At 39.1% G+C, this 18,575-nt stretch overlaps 1 protein-coding gene across 1 annotated transcript; it reads right to left on the bottom strand.

The window, feature by feature from the left end:
- Positions 1 to 16,409: 16,409 nt before the first annotated feature.
- LOC107799841 (transcription factor MYB60-like) lies at positions 16,410 to 18,343 on the bottom strand. The gene is made up of 3 exons (XM_075252692.1): positions 18,019 to 18,343; positions 17,801 to 17,930; positions 16,410 to 17,279 (listed from the first exon to the last, which is right to left on the bottom strand). Exons 1-3 carry the CDS (start codon positions 18,149 to 18,151, stop codon positions 16,670 to 16,672), a joined length of 873 nt encoding a protein of 290 aa, XP_075108793.1. The 5' UTR covers positions 18,152 to 18,343; the 3' UTR covers positions 16,410 to 16,669.
- Between the last annotated feature and the right edge of the window lie 232 nt (positions 18,344 to 18,575).

Here is an 18,575-nt window from a genome sequence, read left to right as displayed (position 1 = left end):
CAGTTACTCGATCAATATAACCTGTTCCAGCTTCTCGACCATTGATTTGGTGGCGTCGGACTCTTCGGGTACAATAAAGGTTTGAGGGGTCAGAAAATCCTCCCCCTCTTATTCTACCTCTTGTTTTCCCGATTCGGTCGAGGCTGGTAACTGTGACTGCTATTTGGTTTCCTATTTACTTTTGATTCTCGGTCTTTCCGAGGTTGATAACATTGATATCGGTATTACCTCGTCTACTTCAAACATTTCCATTGCATCATGCTGCTCCCCGTACACTATTTTCACGCCGTCCGATGTTGGGAATTTCATCATTTGGTGAAGAGTCGAAGGAACTACCCTCATGTTATAGATCTAAGGCTTCTCGAGTAGGGCATTATAACTCATGTCGCCCTCGATCACGTGGAACTTGGTATCTTGAATGGTTCTGATTACGTTCACTGGCAGAGTAATCTTACCTTTAGTTGTTTCACTTGCCATGTTGAAGCCATTTAAGACCCGAGCTGTGGGTACAATTTGATCTTGTTGGCTGAGTTGCTCCATGACCCTCGATCGGATGATATTCGCCGAACTACCTGGATCCACTAAAACACGCTTAACTTGAATTGTATTTAATAAGATAGAAATTACCAGATCGTCATTGTGTGGTTGAGAAATGCCTGCTACATCTTCATCATTGAATGATAAGGAGCCCTCGGGCATAATCTCGGATCTCTTTCTCCGTAGTAATAGATACCTTTGTGCATTTGAATACTTGTGTTGCAAGTAAATTCAGTGTCCCGAGGCTTCAAAATCTCTCTTTTTACCTCACCTCGACTTGTGTGCGTGGTCCGGACCTATATCCAGAAAGCCTTCTATGTGAAAATATGAGAAATAGAAATTTCTAGAGTTAAAATTTGATTATGGTTGACTTTGGTCAACATTTTGAGAAAACGGACCCGGATCCGTGTTCCGATGATTCCAAGAGGTCTACAGTAGAATATGGTACTTGGGCGTATCCCCGGAAATAGATTCCGAGGTCCCAAGCCTTAAAAATCAATTTTTGAAAGAAATTATTTTATTGAATTATCTAAGAAATGAAGAAAAGAATTAATATTTGAAACCATTGGTATCGAGCCCCTATTTTGGTTCCGGAGCCCGGTACAAACTTGTCATAGTAATTAAAAGATAACCGAAATTTGGTGAAAATGGAGTTTATTTGACGTGAGTTGGACTTCCGGTTAAAGAGTTATGAACTTTGAGTGTTCTTGATGAAAATGTTGAGTTTTGAGGTTTAATTCATCGTTTTACATGTTATTTTGATGATGTGATAGCACGAGTAGGTCCATATAATGTTTTTCCTAGTGCCGAGGTTCCTTCTATTGATTTTGTGCCTGCTATTCGTGAGTTTCCTGAGGTATTTCCTTCAGACCTGCCGGTTATGCCACCCGACAGGGATATTGACTTCTGCATTGATTTGGCTCCGGGTACCCAACCCATTTCTATCTTGTCGTATCGTATGGCCCCGCCTGAATTGAAAGAGTTGAAGGAGCAGTTGCAGGACTTGCTTGAAAAAGGCTTCATTAGACCTAGTGTTTCGCCTTGGGGTGCGCCGGTGTTGTTTGTTAAGAAGAAGGATGGATCGATGTGAATGTGTATAGATTACTGATAGTTGAACAAGGTTACAATCAAGAATAAGTATCCATTGCCGAGGATTGATGATTTGTTTGACCAGCTTCAAGGTGCCAAAGTGTTTTCCAAGATTGACTTGAGATCTGGCTACCATCAGTTGAGGATTAGGGCATCTGATGTCCCTAAGACAGCTTTTCGCACTCGGTACGGGCACTATGAGTTCTTGGTGATGTTATTCGGGTTGACAAATGCCCCAGCAATTTTCATGGATTTGATGAACCGAGTGTTCAGGCCTTACTTGGATTCGTTCGTGATAGTTTTCATTGATGATATTTTGATCTATATCCGCAGCCGAGAGGAGCACGAGCAGCATTTGAGAGTGGTCCTTCAGACTTTGAGAGATAGTCAGTTGTATGCTAAGTTTTCGAAGCGTAAGTTTTGGTTGAGTTCGGTTGCTTTCCTGGGTCAAGTTGTTTCAGTAGAGGGTATTCAAGTAGATCTAAAGAAGATAGAGGCAGTCAAGGATTTGCCTAGACCCACATCAGCTATAGAGATCCGGAGTTTCTTGGGATTGGCAAGCTATTATCGTAGGTTTGTAGAGGGGTTTTCATCTATTGCAGCCCCGATGACCAGGTTAACCTAGAAGGGTGCCCAGTTCAGATGGTCGGACGAGTGTGAGGCGAGCTTTCAGAAGCTCAAGAGAGCTTTGACTACGGCGCCGGTGTTGGTTTTGCCCACAGGTTCAGGGCCTTATACAGTTTATTATGATGCATCTCGTATTAGACTTGGTGGGGTGTTGATGTAGGATGGCAAGGTCATTGCCTATGCTTCGCGGCAGTTGAAGATTCATGAGAAGAACTATCAGGTTCATGATTTGGAGTTAGCAGCCATTGTTCACGCGTAGAAGATTTGGAGGCATTATCTGTATGGCGTGGCATGTAAGGTGTTCACGGATCACAAGAGTCTGCAGTATTTGTTCAAGCAAAAGGAGCTAAATTTGAGGCAAAGAAGGTGGTTAGAGCTATTAAAGGACTATGATATCACCATCTTATATCACCCGGGAAAGGCCAACGTGGTGGCCGATGCTTTGGGTAGGAAGTCATCCAGTATGGGCAGTCTCGCATATATTCCGGTCGGTGAGAGACCGCTTGCTTTGGATGTTCAGGCTTTAGCCAATTAGTTCGTGAGGTTGGATGTTAATGAGCCTAGTCGTGTATTAGCTTGCACAGTCGCTCGTTCTTCATTATTGGAGCGTATCCGAGATCGGCAGTATGATGATCCTCATTTGTGTGTCCTTAGGGACACGGTGCAGCACAGAGGTGCCAAATAGGTTACCTTAGGAGATGATGGAGTTTTGAGGCTGTAAGGTCAAGTTTGTGTTCCTAATGTGGATGGTCTCCGGGAGTTGATTTTAGAGGAGGCCCATAGTTCCTGGTACTCTATTCATCCGGGCGCCATGAAGATGTATCAGGATTTGCGGCAGCATTATTGGTGGAGGAGGATGAAGAAGGATATTGTTGCATATGTGGCTCGGTGTTTGAATTGTCAACAAGTTAAGTACGAGCATCAGAGACCTGGTGGTCTATTCCAGAAGATTGAGATTCCTGAGTGGAAGTGGGAGCGCATCACTATGGACTTCATTGTTGGACTCCCATGAACTCAGAGGAAGTTCGATGCGGTGTGGGTTATTGTTGATAGGCTGAACAAGTCAGCACACTTCATTCCTGTGGTAGTCTCCTATTCTTCGAAGAGGCTAGCTGAGATCTATATCCGGAAGATTGTTCGTCTTCATGGTGTGCCCGTGTCTATCATATCTGATCGAGGTATGCAGTTTACCTCACATTTCTGAAGAGCAGTTCAGCGTGAGTTAGGCATGCGGGTTGAGTTGAGCACAACATTTCATCCTCAGACGAACGGGCAGTTCGAGCGCACTATTCAGATTTTGGAGGATATGCTTCGAGCTTGTGTCATCGATTTTGGAGGCTCTTGGGATCAGTTTTTGCCTTTAGCGGAGTTTGCCTACAACAACAGCTACCAGTCAAGTATCCAGATGGCTCCTTATGAGGCGTTGTATGGTAGGCGGTGTCGGTTGTCGGTTAGATGGTTTGAGCCGGGAGAGGCTCAGTTGTTGGGTACGGATCTGGTGCAGGATGCCTTGGACAAGGTCAGGATCATTTCGTACAACTTAGTCCAGGAAAAAGAAGTATGACGACCGTAAGGTTTGTGATTCGGCATTCATGGTCAGTGAGCGAGTATTGCTCCGGGTGTCGCCTATGAAGGGCGTGATGAGATTTGGAAAGAAGGGCAAGCTTAGCCCTAGGTTCATTGGCCTATTTGAGATTCTTGATCAAGTGGGAGAGGTGGCTTACAGACTTGCGTTGCCGCCGAGTTTATCAGTCGTGCATCCAATGTTTCACTATCCATGCTTCAGAAGTATCACGGATATCCATCCCACGTGTTGGACTTCAGCATTGTCCAGTTGGGCAAGGACTTGTCATATGTGGAGGAGCCGGTAGCTATTCTAGACCGGCAGGTTCGTCAGTTGAGATCAAAGAGTTTCCCTTCTGTTCGTGTTTAGTGGAGAGGTCATCCTACTGAGGCATCGACCTAGGAGTCTGAGTCCGATATGCGGAGACGTTATCCTCATCTTTTTCCCGACTCAGGTACTTTCTTCTTATGTCTGTTCGAGGACGAACGGTTGTTTTAGAGGTGGAGAATATGATGACCCAAAAGGTCATCACTTGTGTTGCAAGTAAATTCACTGTCCCGAGGCCTTAAAACCTCTCTTTTTACCTCACCTCGACTTGCATGCGTGGTCCGGACCTATATCCGGAAAGCCTTCTATGTGAAAATATGAGAAATAGAAATTTCTAGAGTTAAAATTTGATTATGGTTGAGTTTGGTCAACATTTTGAGCAAACGGACCCAGATCCGTATTCCAACAATCCCGGGAGGTCCGCAGTAAAATATGGGACTTGGGCGTATGCCCGAAAATGAATTCCGATGTCCCAAGCATTAGAAATCAATTTTTGAAAGAAATTGTTTTACTGAATTATCTAAGAAATGAAGAAAAGAATTAATGTTTGAAACCAATGGTATCGGGCCCGTATTTTGGTTCCGGAGCCCAGTACAAACTTGTCATAGTATTTAAAAGATAACTGTAAAATTTGGTGAAAACGGAGTTTATTTGACGTAAGTTGGACTTCCGGTTGAAGAGTTATGAATTTTGAGTGTTCTTGATGAAAATGTTGAGTTTTGAGGTTGAATTCATGGGTTTACATGTTATTTTGATGATGTGATCACATGAGTAGGTCCATATGATGTTTTGAGTTATTATGCATGTTTGTTTTGAAGTCTCGAGGGCTCGGGTGAGTTTCGGGTAGGTTCTGGGATGTTTTAGGCTTAAAACATAGTTGTTGCAGGTTCAGAGAAGTTGCAGATCTCTGAACCCGCCAGTGCGGACTACAATTATTTTGCGCTACCGCGGAGGGGCCTTTTGCGGCCGCAAAGGATTTTGTGCGGTCTGCAATGGAGGGACTTTGCGGCCGCACTCGATTTTGTGCGGTCCGCGGTGAGGAAAAATCCGTAGGTTCACTGGTGTCTAGTTTCTAGAAAGGTAAAGAAATCACAAGTTGGACATCTGTAGAGGAAGTTATAGCCAAAATAATAAATCATGTCACAGCAGTCAACCTTCTCCTCGGTGAGCTCCACGGCCGCAATCCTTTTTGTGCGGTCCACGGAGAGGGTCTGGGAGGGGTATATTTACACGGGACTTTCAGTTATTTTCACTTTTTAAAACCCTAAAAACATAAGAGGCGATTTTTCAAACAACCTTTCTTCTCCAAAACATTAATAAGTGATTTCTAACTCATTTTCTTTACTCCTTAACTTCTTTTTACAAGATTTCGTCCTAGAATCTAGGGTTTTCATGGTGGAATTGGGAATTTTGGGTAAAACCTACGAATATTGAAATTTGGGGAGTTAGACCTCAAATTGAGGTCGGATTCCAAAACCAATTATATATCCGGGCTCGGGGGTGAATGAGTAATCGGGTTTTGGTCTGAATTTCGGGTTTGGACCAAGCGGGTCCGGGGTCGATTTTTGAATTTTTGGAAAAAACTTTAGAAAGCTTATTTCCATGCATTAGAATTGATTCATTTAGCATTTATTAATATAATTAAGTAACTTGTGGTTAGATATGAGTGAGTTGGTGGTGGAATCAAGAGGTAAAGCGATAGTTGAGGCTTGAGTTGTGTTTGTGGCATCGAGGTAAGTGTTTGGTCTAACCTTAGATTGAGGGATTAGGAGTTGTGTCCTATTTGCTATGTGTTATTTGTTGAGTATGACGTATAGGCATAGGGACGAGTATCTATACGTTGGTGTCAAGCATGCCCGTGAGTCTTATGTTATGATTAATGTGACTCCGTTTGTACTGTTCATGCCTAATGTGATGATTGCTATTGTTGAGTAAAGTTTTGGAAAGAATATTGATATTTGAACATTGAAGAGCGTTGGTTCAAGTTGTAAAGTGATTTGTGGAAGTATAACTGGCAATTGAACCTCATAGAGCATTGGCTCAAATTGTGAATCGAGTTGTAGAGTAAATGTGAAAAAAAGAGAAGAGGATTATGGTATTGTTCCCTTGCCGGGACGTTGTTGCTTTTAATATTGCTCCCTTGCCGGGATGTTGTTGCTTTGATATTGTTCCCTTGCCGGGATTTTATTATGATTCATTTATTTCCTTGCCCTTATTGGTTATGTTTGTTGTTTGGGTAAGGAAGAGTGTAAAGCACAATGGGTGATGTTGTGTATTGTTTTGGTAAAAGAGTGTTAAAGCACGAAGGGTGATGTCATGCCGCACGATGTACCATTCCGTGTCGATTATATTCATTTTATGATTAGGATGAGAGTAAAAGCATGAAGGGTAGTGCCGTGCAGTTTATGTTTATTTTATGGTGAGGATGAGAGTTATGCACGAAAGGTGATGTCATGCACTTGTTTGATTTCTGATTCTTGTTGATAATTAAGTTATGGTGTCTTTCTGTTATCATTTGATGTTTCCCCGCAGCATGTTTCCCCATCCCATCCTTAATTGTACATACCTGCTACTATCTTTCCGATGTATATGACGCTATATTGCACAGGTTTATTTGGTAGTCTGGTCCTAGCCTCGTCACTACTTCGCCGAGGTTAGGCTAGGCACTTACCAGCACATGGGGTCGGTTGTGCTGATAATATACTTTGCATTGTGTGCAGATCCCGAAGCAGCAGCATTCGGACCTTAGCTTAGGTGGTTGTCTTCAGTCCAGTCCGAGATTTTCGAGGTAGTCCTGCAGGCGTCCGCAGGCCTTGGCGTCTTCTATTATCCTTTTAGTCTGTTTCTTCTCATATTTTAGAGACAGTATTGTAATAATTCTTTCAAACTTTTATTTGTAGTATTCCTAGACAGTCTGTAGAATTGTGACAACAGTCTTGGGTAGTTCTTGTATGGATTGGTATTGGCATCTTTCTTAAATTATTAAAACTTGAAATTTAGTCTTCCGCTTATTAAATTATGTTGTTTATTAATTGTTAGTTCTTAGTTGTTAATGGATTTAAAGTGGAAACAAGGTAAATAATTTAGTTGGTTGGCTTGCTTAGCTTTCACTAGTAGGCACCATCACGACTCCCGAGGGTGGAAAAAATCGGGTCGTGACAAATACGAGCCCTTGTGGAATATCAACCCCGCCGACGATCATATGAATGACATGTTATGGTTCCTCCTGTTCATTTTTCCTTTTGGCATCTCTATCTCTGAAATGGTTCTTTGCTCGATCGCTAAGGAACTCTCGAAGGTGGCCCTCATTGAATAGACGGGCTACCTCCTCCCTTAATTACCTGCAATCCTCGGTCTTGTGACCATACGTGCCATGATACTTGCGCATCAAATTTAGGTTTCTTTGGGAAGGATCGGTTTGTATGGGTCTGGGTCACTTAGTATCTTTGATCCTTCCGATTGCCGAGATAATGCCTGATACATCGACGCTAAAGTTATATTCCGATAACCGAGGTGCCTCTACGGGATCGGCGTGTTTATCAAAACCACTTTTGCTCATAAGTCCCCAAGAATTTTGTCCTCGATCGTTTTTTCGATCATTCCGAGAGGGATTCTGCCCCAAGCCACTGCTTCTTCGATCTGCAATATATGGCTGATATCGTTCTCCGTTCGACCTTGTCTCCCTATCGATGTCCCTCGGGGCTTTAACTGCCAACCTGTTTGGATGTACTAAACCGGAAGGTGATCCTAATTGATCGTCCTCGACCCTGATCTTTGATTGATATCAATTGTGCACATCTGCCCAAGTTACAACTAGATACTCGGCCAAACTTTGCTTCAACTGTCGTGATGCTATCGAGCTCCGCTCGTTCAACCCCTGGGTGAAAGATATAATTGCCCAATCATTTGTGACCGATGGTAACTCCATGTGTTCTATTTGAAATCGGGATACGAACTCCCTCAGCATTTCGCTATCCCTTTGTCTTATCTTGAAAACATCTGATTTTCTTGTTGCGACCTTTATGGCCCCGGCATGTGCCTTCACAAAAGAATCTGCTAACATGGAAAATGAGTCGATGGAATTCGGTAGCAATTTGTGATACCAAATCATTTCTCCCTTTGATAGAGTTTCCCCAAACTTTTTCAACAAAACGGACTCGATCTCATCGTCTTCTAAGTCATTTCTTTTTATCCCGCATGTGTACGAAGTGATATGTTCATTGGGATCGATGGTCCTGTTGTATTTAGGTATATCCGGCATACGGAACTTCTTAGGAATGGGCTTTGGAGACTCACTTTGAGGAAAAGGCTTCTGCATAATTTTTTTTGAATCCAAACCCTTTAGGATCGGGGGTGCCCTCGGTATCTGACCGACTCGGGAGTTGTATTTTTCCACTTTTTTGTCATTATCCTCGATTTTCTTTTCTCCCGACTCAATTTTTGGTGAGTGCCTCGAGCATTTTCATAATTGTAGGATCAGTCCCTGATCCGTTATCATTCGACCTTTCTGGCACTGGCTCGGTACGGCGAGTGATTTCTGGCTCGACCACACTTAGAGTTCTATGTTAACTCTGAAGTTGAGCAATAGCGGCCTGCTGGGCCTGTAGCATCTCGAATAGTACCTGGAGACTAACTCCCCCGTCTCTTACGCCCTGTGTTCCTTGGCCACCAGATCGGCCTTCCCTGCGCACACTCCCTTCGAGGTCCGCACCCAAATCTGCATTCAAAGCAATGTGCAAACTGATATCGACTGGATTGACGACCGGTACTCCCTTGAGATTATCCGGTGGCACCCCGGTTCTTGGATCAATTACGTTATCGTTTTTACCATGAAATCCAAGACCATCCTTACCTTGCACGGGTGCATTTTGTGAGCTTGACATGTTTTAACTTGAAAACAAAAATTCTTGACAAGAACAAGTGTGAAAATAACGTGTGTTATCAGAATCAGCACTGAAACAATCACTATTATTCTTAGCCCCACGGTGGGCGCCAAACTGTTTAACTAAAATCCGAGTAACAATTAAACTTATATTGTGGTTTTAAGGATATGTGATTTAATCCAATACCAATTGATAAACAAGGAATTACACAAATAAATTGAAGAATAAAATAAGTCAAACCAGTGCGCAAGCCAAATCTCGACCTCGAGCTATGACAGCCTCGAGGTGGAATAGTGGGAATAGCAAGTGACAAAGCAACTCTGATGAACAGTGAATAAAATAGCTAGAGAATAACTTGTATGTATTATCTTATCAGTCAAAACGTGTCTTAAGAATGAATGGGCTCCCCTTTATATAATAGGGGAGTCCTAAATAAGGTACACTTATAATTACAATAAGAAATCATATTTGACAGTTGTCTAACCACCAAGGGTCAATCCACTCCGCAATTTACACCGTGATCTTCGGGCCATTGCGGGTATCAAGCTCTTTCTGTTACTGAATCATAACGGTATTATCTCGAGGTATGCCTTCTTCCGACCTTGGCAAATGATTTTGACCTCGACCTCGATATTGGAAAGGAAACTCGACCCCGAGCTCGACATCCTGGCCTCTCGACGCAGTATCATCTTTTCCATCGAAGAACGAAATCGGGTAGCCTCGATTTCCACCTTGTACAATTTGAATAATTTGAAGCGTGAAAAATATCTATAATTTTTGTTTAGTGGAAACCTTTTGAGATTATTAGGTGATAAGAATCTAAGAAAAGTCATTCTGATGGATAGTTTAGACTTATTTTTCGAATTAAAAGCATTAAAAGAAATATTATAAGTAGAAAATAATACTCTAATCGATATACTCAATCAGCTAACAAGACTTACAAAAGTAAGACTTGATTCTTTTTAAATATCTATATTCTTTATCGAATAATGTTCCTATAACAATTACATTTGCGGGAAGAAGATTTTTTAATGTTATACAATCTTATCTAGGATCAACATTATCTCAAGAGACATTAAAATGAATTAGCTATATTATCAAGCGAAAAAGATTTATTAGAATAACTCGATTATAAACAAAGTATTAATAATTTTTCATCTCAAAAAGTAAGGAAAATAGACTTAAATTAAAAATATATAAGTATTTTTTTTAAATTAAAAATAAGGCCCCTCGTCAAGATTTGCTTTAGGCCACCAACAATGTTGAGCCACCTCCGGACAAATATCATGCATTCATTTACTTGGTATAAATATCAGGTGCGGGTAAATTTTATATATCCTGCTAAATGAGTAATAGTGTTATTTTTGAGTTAAAAAATAATAGTTGGGGTGACTTTGTTATCCCAAAAAAACAAAAGTGATTTTAGTGGATTATTTCTATAAGTTGGGTGATTATCGAAGGAATTAACTCCATGAAAAGGCATGAACATTTGTGTAACTTATCTATAAACTCTAAATTTCATCCAATCATTAGCCTGCTTTGTAATAAGATCTATAACCAGGCATGAACATTTGTGTAACTTATCTATAAACTCTAAATTTCATCCAATCACTAGCCTGCTTTGTAATGAGATCTATAACCTAACACCCAGACTATTCAGTTTCCTTTGCACAATCTAGTTAAGTTCGAAGCAAACAAACAAAACAAAGAACAGTTTAATTTTCGGGTTTTCGTAGAGAAAGTTAATGAGGACAAATAATAATCTAACACAAACAGAATTATCTTTGGTATCAACTTTTCTTTTTCTCTTTTTAATCGAGTAGGTTCAACAAAGGGGTAAAGCGCTCCCAGCTTTTTGATATTTACATTGACGGTGCATAAACAACCCCATGCATTCCCCACCCCCACCCACCCCACCCCACCCACAAAATTGCATGCCTTTGCCCTTTGTGACTTGCTAAAGTCGACCAATTAATCATCAAACTACCCTTAGAGAACGGGCATATATAAGAGAGATCACATGTTTCCCTCTTTCGTTTTGTTTATTTTGGTGAAAAGAAAGTTACAGGCAAATTAAAACTAAAGCATTTACCCTAAAGAGATAGCAAGAATTTCGTGACACAGTGGCATTCATTTTCTTTCCTTTCATACTATTCATTGTTTCCATCAACCATTCTCTCTTTTTTACCTTTTTTTTCTCTTTCTTTTTGGCGTTATTTTCTATGTTCCAGTCAGCTTTCGTATATCTCTACTAATTTCATGAGCTATTGATAGATACTGAGTAACGCTCTCCACCCAGATGCTTGGACGGATTTCTTTTGGCATGTAAATTCTTCTTTAATTACTTGAACTTTTATAGATGTTGAAAAAAAAGCCTATCCTTATACATATGCGTTCTTTTCCTCTAGCTATTAGTCAAAATTAGGGAAAGAAAAGTTCTAGTTTTTGCAGGAAAAAGGAAAAGAGAGTGTGTAGTCTAGTACCCTAGGCGGCAGTTTTCTGTCCATAATTTACATTTAAAAAGTGAAATAATTATATATCATTTCTTTTGTTTAAAAGAATCACGATTGTGTAATTTAAGAAATGGTATTTGTTTTTTGTTTATTTATTACATTTTTCAGGTCAACGTTGAGATGATTAGTTTTGCTTTCCACCTTCTCCTTAACAAGTTTTGCTTATAATCTCTTTGGATCTCTAGGTTCTTACTTTTATTATCGATATTTTCCTACTGCTGCAGATGAACTACTTACGATACCAACATCATTAGGATATCCTATCAAATATTTCGCTCATATTGTAAAAACCAAATCATCCCTCCATTCATTTATCGATCGACTGTCGTTCCAAAGTTGTTACTTGACACGTCAGGAAAGACGCAATGAGCAATTATGAATTCTCTAATGTTACCAACATAAATTTACATGACAAAATCATGATGTTAATAGAGAAAATCACAGTCAAAGATATTCAGAAATGTTGGAAAACTAATTCAAAGTTGTAGTAGGAAACCTTAGTTATTTAGGATTTGGTTTATTTAATTCATGTCTAAACATGATTTGCAGTTAGAATAAATATAGGAATAGGCTTTCATGTTTCTAGTTGACATAGGTTTCATACTATTATAAATAGGGGTATTGATAACTTATTTTGTGCGTGGAGGAAATAAAGAATTGTAGAGATCAATCAGAGATTTTAATAAAATATTTTCTTTCATATTAGTATCAGAGCTTCTACGATCTTCAGAGAGAATCAAGTAGCTTCCGCTGCCGGCGGGTGGCGCTAGCCAAACTTGCCGCCCGTCTGGCCAAAAAAATATGCTGGCAAAATCATAAATAGTTGTCAACAGAATTAGCCTATTCGATGAAAAGTTTCAAGACAGATTCATGAAAAAAAATAAGTTTAAAGAGGTACAAATAAATATGGCACAAGAGGAAGAAACTCTTCTCTAAAAGTTGGAGAGAGGTTTAAAAAAGTTGGAAGTTGATACATGCTTCAACAAAATTGAGTGTTGGTGACAAAGTGCATCAACGTGAGTTAGAGACAGGTGCTTCAATAAATTTGGGTGTTGATGACAAAGTGCATCAACGGTTGGTGACAAAGTGCCTATCAACGGGAGTTGAAGACAGGTGCTTCAACAAAATCGGGTGTTGGTGACAAAGTACATCAATGTGAGTTGGAGACATGTGCTTCAACAAAAATTGAGTGTTGGTGATAAAGTGCATCAACGGTTGGTGACAAAGTGCATCAAATTTGGAAATAGGTGCTCCACCAAATTGAGGGATGAAGACATGTGCTTCGTCAAAAGTGAAAGTTGGAGAGAAGTGCTCCAGCATAACTGCACAACGAACAAGTCAGACGTATACAACTTTGAATTACGGGAGAATATTGGAAAATTAATTCAAAGTTGTAATAGGAAACCTTAGTTATTTAGGATTTGGTTTATTTAATTCATGTCTAAATATAATTTGCAGTTAGAATAAATATAGGAATAGGCTTTCCTGTTTCTAGTTGACATAGATTTCATACTATTATAAATAGGGATATTGATAGTTTATTTGTGCATGAAAAAAATTAAGAATTATAGAGATCTTTGAGAGATTTATACTAGAATATTATTCCTTCAAGAAAGCCAAGAAGAAAATTGTGGAACATCTAACTTGTCCGCATCTTAGAAAATTAGAAGAGGATGATTGCTTATATTAAAGTTTAGTTGTTCTTTGTTGGGTACACTTTTCGTGTTGTAAATCTGTTTAGCTCTTATTTTAAAGGTTTAAATTAGATACCTATATTTTGGCCGGTTATATAGAACTGAATGTTGGCCGGTAAAGAACTCACACATCCAGAAGATGAAAGTAGCAGAGATGAGGATGTTGAGGTGGATGTGCGGGCATACAAGGATGGATAAGATTAGGAATGAAGATATTCGAGAGAAGGTGGGCGTGGCCCCCATGGAGGACAAGATGCGGGAAGTAAGACTCAGATGGTTCGGGCACATTCAGAGGAGGAGCACTGATGCACCGGTGAGGAGGTGTGAGCGACTGGCTGTAGTGGGCACGCGGAGAGGTAGAGGGCGACCTAAGAAGTATTGGGGAGAGGTGATCAGACAGGACATGACGCGACTTAGGATTACTGAGGACATGGCCCTTGACAGGGAATTATGGAGGTCGAGCATTAAGGTTGTAGGTTAAGGGAAAGTTGTGAATATTTCTACAGCACAATAGAGTGAGACTAGCTAGTTAGGAGTTAGACTAAGAATATAATTGGTCGTCTATTGATGCAGGGCTTTACCTGCTAGTTTTACTATACCAGCCATTTATTTCGTATTTCGTATTTCGTATTCTGTATTTCATATCTCTTATGCATTTTTATGGTACTAATATATCGGCTCCTGTTGCTTTTTTGAGCCGAGGGTCTCCTGGAAACAGCCTCTCTACCCTTCGGGTAGGGGTAAGGTCTGCGTACATATTACCCTCCCCAGACCTCACTTGTGGGATTATACTGGGTCGTTGTTGTTGTTGTTGTAGATACCTATATTTTGTTGCAATCCATGGCCAAGTAGGACTTTTTTTTTTTTGGAAAATTTACCGGATGTGTGTACGGGGTAACTTGTTTATTGTGTGCAACAACTCGCAAACTACATAGGAAATATAAACTACACTAGACAAACCCAATGCGATGAGCTCTGAGGAGGCTGCTGGCGAGGAGAATCAATCCTAGGTCTCCAATACAGAAATGACGCATCCAACCAACAGACAAATTACTTTAGCCAGATAACAGTATTCAGACAATATAACTGGTTTATAAGTTCTACTCAATTATGGGGCTAGTACTAGTGAGTTTGGGCAGCTAAGTCCACGATTTTATGGCTTTTGAGTAGTAGTCCCAACTCTCATCATTGATCCATGATCCAATTAATCGTATTTTTCAACTTATTTAATACTCTTTATAACTCTATATTAGTCTACGTCCCCTTCGTCGGTAAAAATTGCACGATGCGCCTTATTTGGTTGTCATATACCTATCTTTTTTAAAAACTTTTAACTTGTATCTACTTTTTAAATAACTTCAGCCCCCTTTCTCCTCCTCCTTCTCCTCCTCAAAGTTATATCCGCCTCTTCTTTCTCAAACTTTTCCTTCTCCCTTTTCTGCAAGAAATCTGTTACGGCTATGCATAAATTTGACTATAGTTAAAACCACTAATACATCTCTGTACAAAAGTACCAGAAATTTGCCGTTGAGATCAGTTAAGTTCGTTGGTTTTGCCATCATCTCTTCTTTCACAAGTGAACAGATGTAGTTAAATGTCTTCCTTGAAAGTTTGAACAAAGATTCAAATGTACCTGAATTTCCTTTCTGTACTGAAGTCCCTGAGAAGCAACAAACAGAAAGAGGTCATATTTCATCATTGGTTGTAAATTTGCTGAGACTAAAGAGGTTTAAGTTTTCGGCCTTTTTTCTGAAACTGTTTGCAACCAGGACGACATTTCTCTTAAAAATTGTCCAATTGATCTTTTGATATCATATATTGGAAGAGCAAAGCTTAGAAGTTCGTCAGTTACAAAAACAAAAACTTCAGCTCTCGCCGGTTACAAAAACAAAAACTTCAGCTTTAGAGCTGAAGCTTACAAACAAACTTGCCAGTTACAAACAAAAACTTCAGCTCTAGAGCTGAAGTTCGACAGTTACAAAACAAAACTTCAGCTCTAGAGCTGAAGCTTACAAACAAAAGCCCAGTTACAAACAAAAACTTCAGCTCTAGAGCTAAAGTTTGACAGTTACAAAACAAAAACTTCAGCTCTAGAGCTGAATCTTACAAACAAAAACTTCAGCTCTAGAGCTGAAGTTCGCCAGTTACAAACAAAAACTTCAACTCGACAGTTACAAAACAAAAAACTTCAGCACTAGAGCTGAACTTCAGGCCCGGCTACTAGAATGCTGAAGTTTTGCGTGATTGTCTTTGCTACTTCAGCCCCGTATGCTGAATTATGCGAAAAAGCGGGTACGCTTGCAATTTTTTTTGCAAAGCGGGCACAAGTTAAAGCGTGACACAAAAAGCAAGTATAGATGCAAATGCCCCATTCGTCGGTCATGATTAACAATCTCCATCGACATTTATCGAAAATCGGTGATTAATATTTTGCGTATATAATGGTCAAGATTAAAGTCATGATTACATCTTAAGTTATATACATCGATGATGATTAGCATAATTAAACATGTTATATTATTATATTAGTATTACTTTATATTTCGAGTTATCAGATCAGGTTTGTTATAAACAGTTAGTACTTGCTATTCCAAGCAACTTAACCCGATGGTACATAAATATTAATAACGCATTTTCCATGCATAGAACTTGATATTGATCTACAAACACAGTACGATTTTAATAGTTTTAGTGAAAAATGGTTAATCATATTTAAATGACTTTAAATTGATCTTGCATCTCTACCCTTCTTAACTTCCTACCATACTTCATTATTCCTCTTAAATTTCCTACCTGGAAGAAATTACACCTCCATCTAAACAAAATATCTTCTTTTCTTTTTTGAGTTATGATCCAGGAAATATTCACAATACTAAGGGTGTGTTTCGTATGAAAACAATGTTCAGTGTTTTAATTTCGATTTCCCTGTGTTTGGTTGGTCAAATATTTTCTCTAAACAAGTTGCTTAAAAATTAGAAAAATAATTAACTTCCCTAATGGGAGTAGCCGAGTAGGGATCGGAAAACAACTCCCATAATTAGTTGATTGTCTCTTCCACAGTACCCTAAGAATAGAATAGTTATGAAATCTCAAGATCCTTAAATTTGTGCCGGGCGAAGCTAATAATTTTACTAAGGAGTGTCCAAATATAAAATAGTGAACACACAGAAGAAAATAAGGGGAGTCAACATATAATATATGTACATAAAATAAATTTTTGACCTTAGCTTAGGTGGCTCCTCCACTGCTTGTGCCATTGAATTTTTTTTAGATATCCGTGGAGCTGTGATGGAGCTTATTTTTAACTTCTTAGAAAAGTTACATAAAGTTTATAATTTGAACTATGTTAACTTAAAAATTCATACATCTATGGACTTCGTCCACATGAAGTTACAATACTGATAATTAAGTTACAACAGAAAATGTATATTAATATTAAGTGAATATCATAGGAAGTCCCATAAGTTCTTCAACTTGACCAGCATTTTCTTCTAGCAACCACTTCTCAAGATATGTGAATGGAGGAGGAGTATTAGTATTCATTGTCTTTTCAGCAACTCCACTGCTTTCACAAGCTGAAATAACAGACTTGTATTCTCTTGGAATTGTTTTAATACTGTTGCTAATTCCTTCATCCTGAACCAGAGAAGTTTCACAACTTATAAATAGGTCTTGATCATCTTGGTTATGTTGATTTTCATGAAAGATCATTTCATTAATCTTTGTAGAAGGATTTGGAGAAGATCTCATCCATCCTTCTAAAAGTCTTGAAATATTCTCTGTACTTGAAGCATACAAGGAAGAGGAAGAATTTGGAGAGTTGTGGTTCTGTTGTAGTAATAACTTTGAGCCTTGCTTATTATTGTCACTCATGAAATGCCATGAGAAATGATCACAAGTGGTAGAATCTGCAGGAGGAGGAGAAGTCAAATGTGAATCCAAACCTGTTTGGAATTTCTTGAGCTTTTTCTTTAGATGAGTGTTCCAATAGTTCTTTATGTCATTGTCCGTCCTTTGTGGAAGATATGATGCTATGGCTGCCCATCTGTACAAATATCAATCATATAAAAACTTTAAAACATGTATTTTTGAAAATATTCAGAATGGTGTATTTATATCTTAATCTTTTGTTTCTCTTTTAGTTGTACAACAATAACTACTACTACAGACGTTTCCAGCAAGTTGAGTCAGCTATATGAATATTCACTATCCTTTTCCTTCGTTTATGCTCGTCTTTATTACTGGTTATTGTTATTATTTTTCCATCTATTCTTTGTCTCTTACAATGCTGATATTATCTTTCTGATTTCTGTTGTTGTTGCGGATTCATTATCTCCTTTTCGCCTTCTTGAGCCGAGGGTCTTTTAAAAATAACCTATCTACTCCTCCGGAGTATGAGTAAGGTCTGCGTACACTCTACCCTCCACAGACCCTACTTGTAGGATTTTACTGGATTGTTGTTGTTATGTTCGTCTTTAGGTTTTTTCTTTTAGTTGTGCGATTAAGAAAACAATGTAGAGTTAGAAGGAAGGAAATATAATTACTATATAAGGAGGTGAACATTACTTGTTACCCAATAAAGCTTGAAGATGGACAATCATTCCTTCTTCATGTGGAGTGAAATTACCCCTTTTGATTCCTGGCCTCAAGTAATTTGTCCACCTTAGCCTGCAACTTTTGCTGCACCTCATCAACCCTTTAAAAAACAAAGAAATTTCTTCATTATACATGTATTTAACAAGGAAAAAAATTGTAAGGTTCAAAATATAAAGTGAATATATTACCAGTATTAGTAGGGACTGATCTCCAATTTCCAGGACCATGTTCTTGAATATAAGAGACCAAAACAATATCTTCTTCAGGAGTCCAAGGACCTTTCTTTATACCTATTTTGTCACAACAAGGAGGCCTTCCCATTTCTCTCTAGTTGGTGTGTGTGGAGGGGTTATTTGTTGTATGAAGTTTTTGAAGTGAAAATGGTGGTGTTTAAATAAAGGGAGGTGATAGTAGGAAAAAGAAGAAGGTCTTTAATTCTCTCATTGTGTTGAATTGCTGGACAGAGGGTGACACACATAGGTGTTCCTGTGTCCTTTTGTGGCACTTAAATGTTAAAGAGTTAAAAATACTTGAAGTAAGAAGGTGTTGAATTTACGAGCTCACTTTTTCTCTTTGGGGTCACATGGCTTATCAGCTCTTCACATCTGTCATATACTTTATATACCAGAGGGGGGGGGGGGGAAGAAAAAAATTAAAAGAAAAGAGAAAAGATCTTTGGTTGATATATACTAGTAGCATTTTGCCACTACAGCTTTAATATTTGCATGCTAGTAATTGTTTTCTG

This window comes from Nicotiana tabacum, chromosome 5, assembly GCF_000715075.1.
Source record: "Nicotiana tabacum cultivar K326 chromosome 5, ASM71507v2, whole genome shotgun sequence".
Classification (NCBI taxonomy): domain Eukaryota; kingdom Viridiplantae; phylum Streptophyta; class Magnoliopsida; order Solanales; family Solanaceae; genus Nicotiana; species Nicotiana tabacum.
This window is presented reverse-complemented; position numbering and strand designations above follow the sequence as displayed.

Bases quoted from the DNA above. Each gene is read 5' to 3' on its own strand.
- LOC107799841 (XM_075252692.1), bottom strand. From the start codon at position 18,151: ATGGGAAGGCCTCCTTGTTGTGACAAAATAGGTATAAAGAAAGGTCCT. The intron at 17,931-18,018 runs GTAATATATTCA...TGTTTTTTAAAG, and splicing joins ATCAGTCCCTACTAATACTG to GGTTGATGAGGTGCAGCAAA. The intron at 17,280-17,800 runs GTAATGTTCACC...ATATTTGTACAG, and splicing joins CAAGCTTTATTGGGTAACAA to ATGGGCAGCCATAGCATCAT.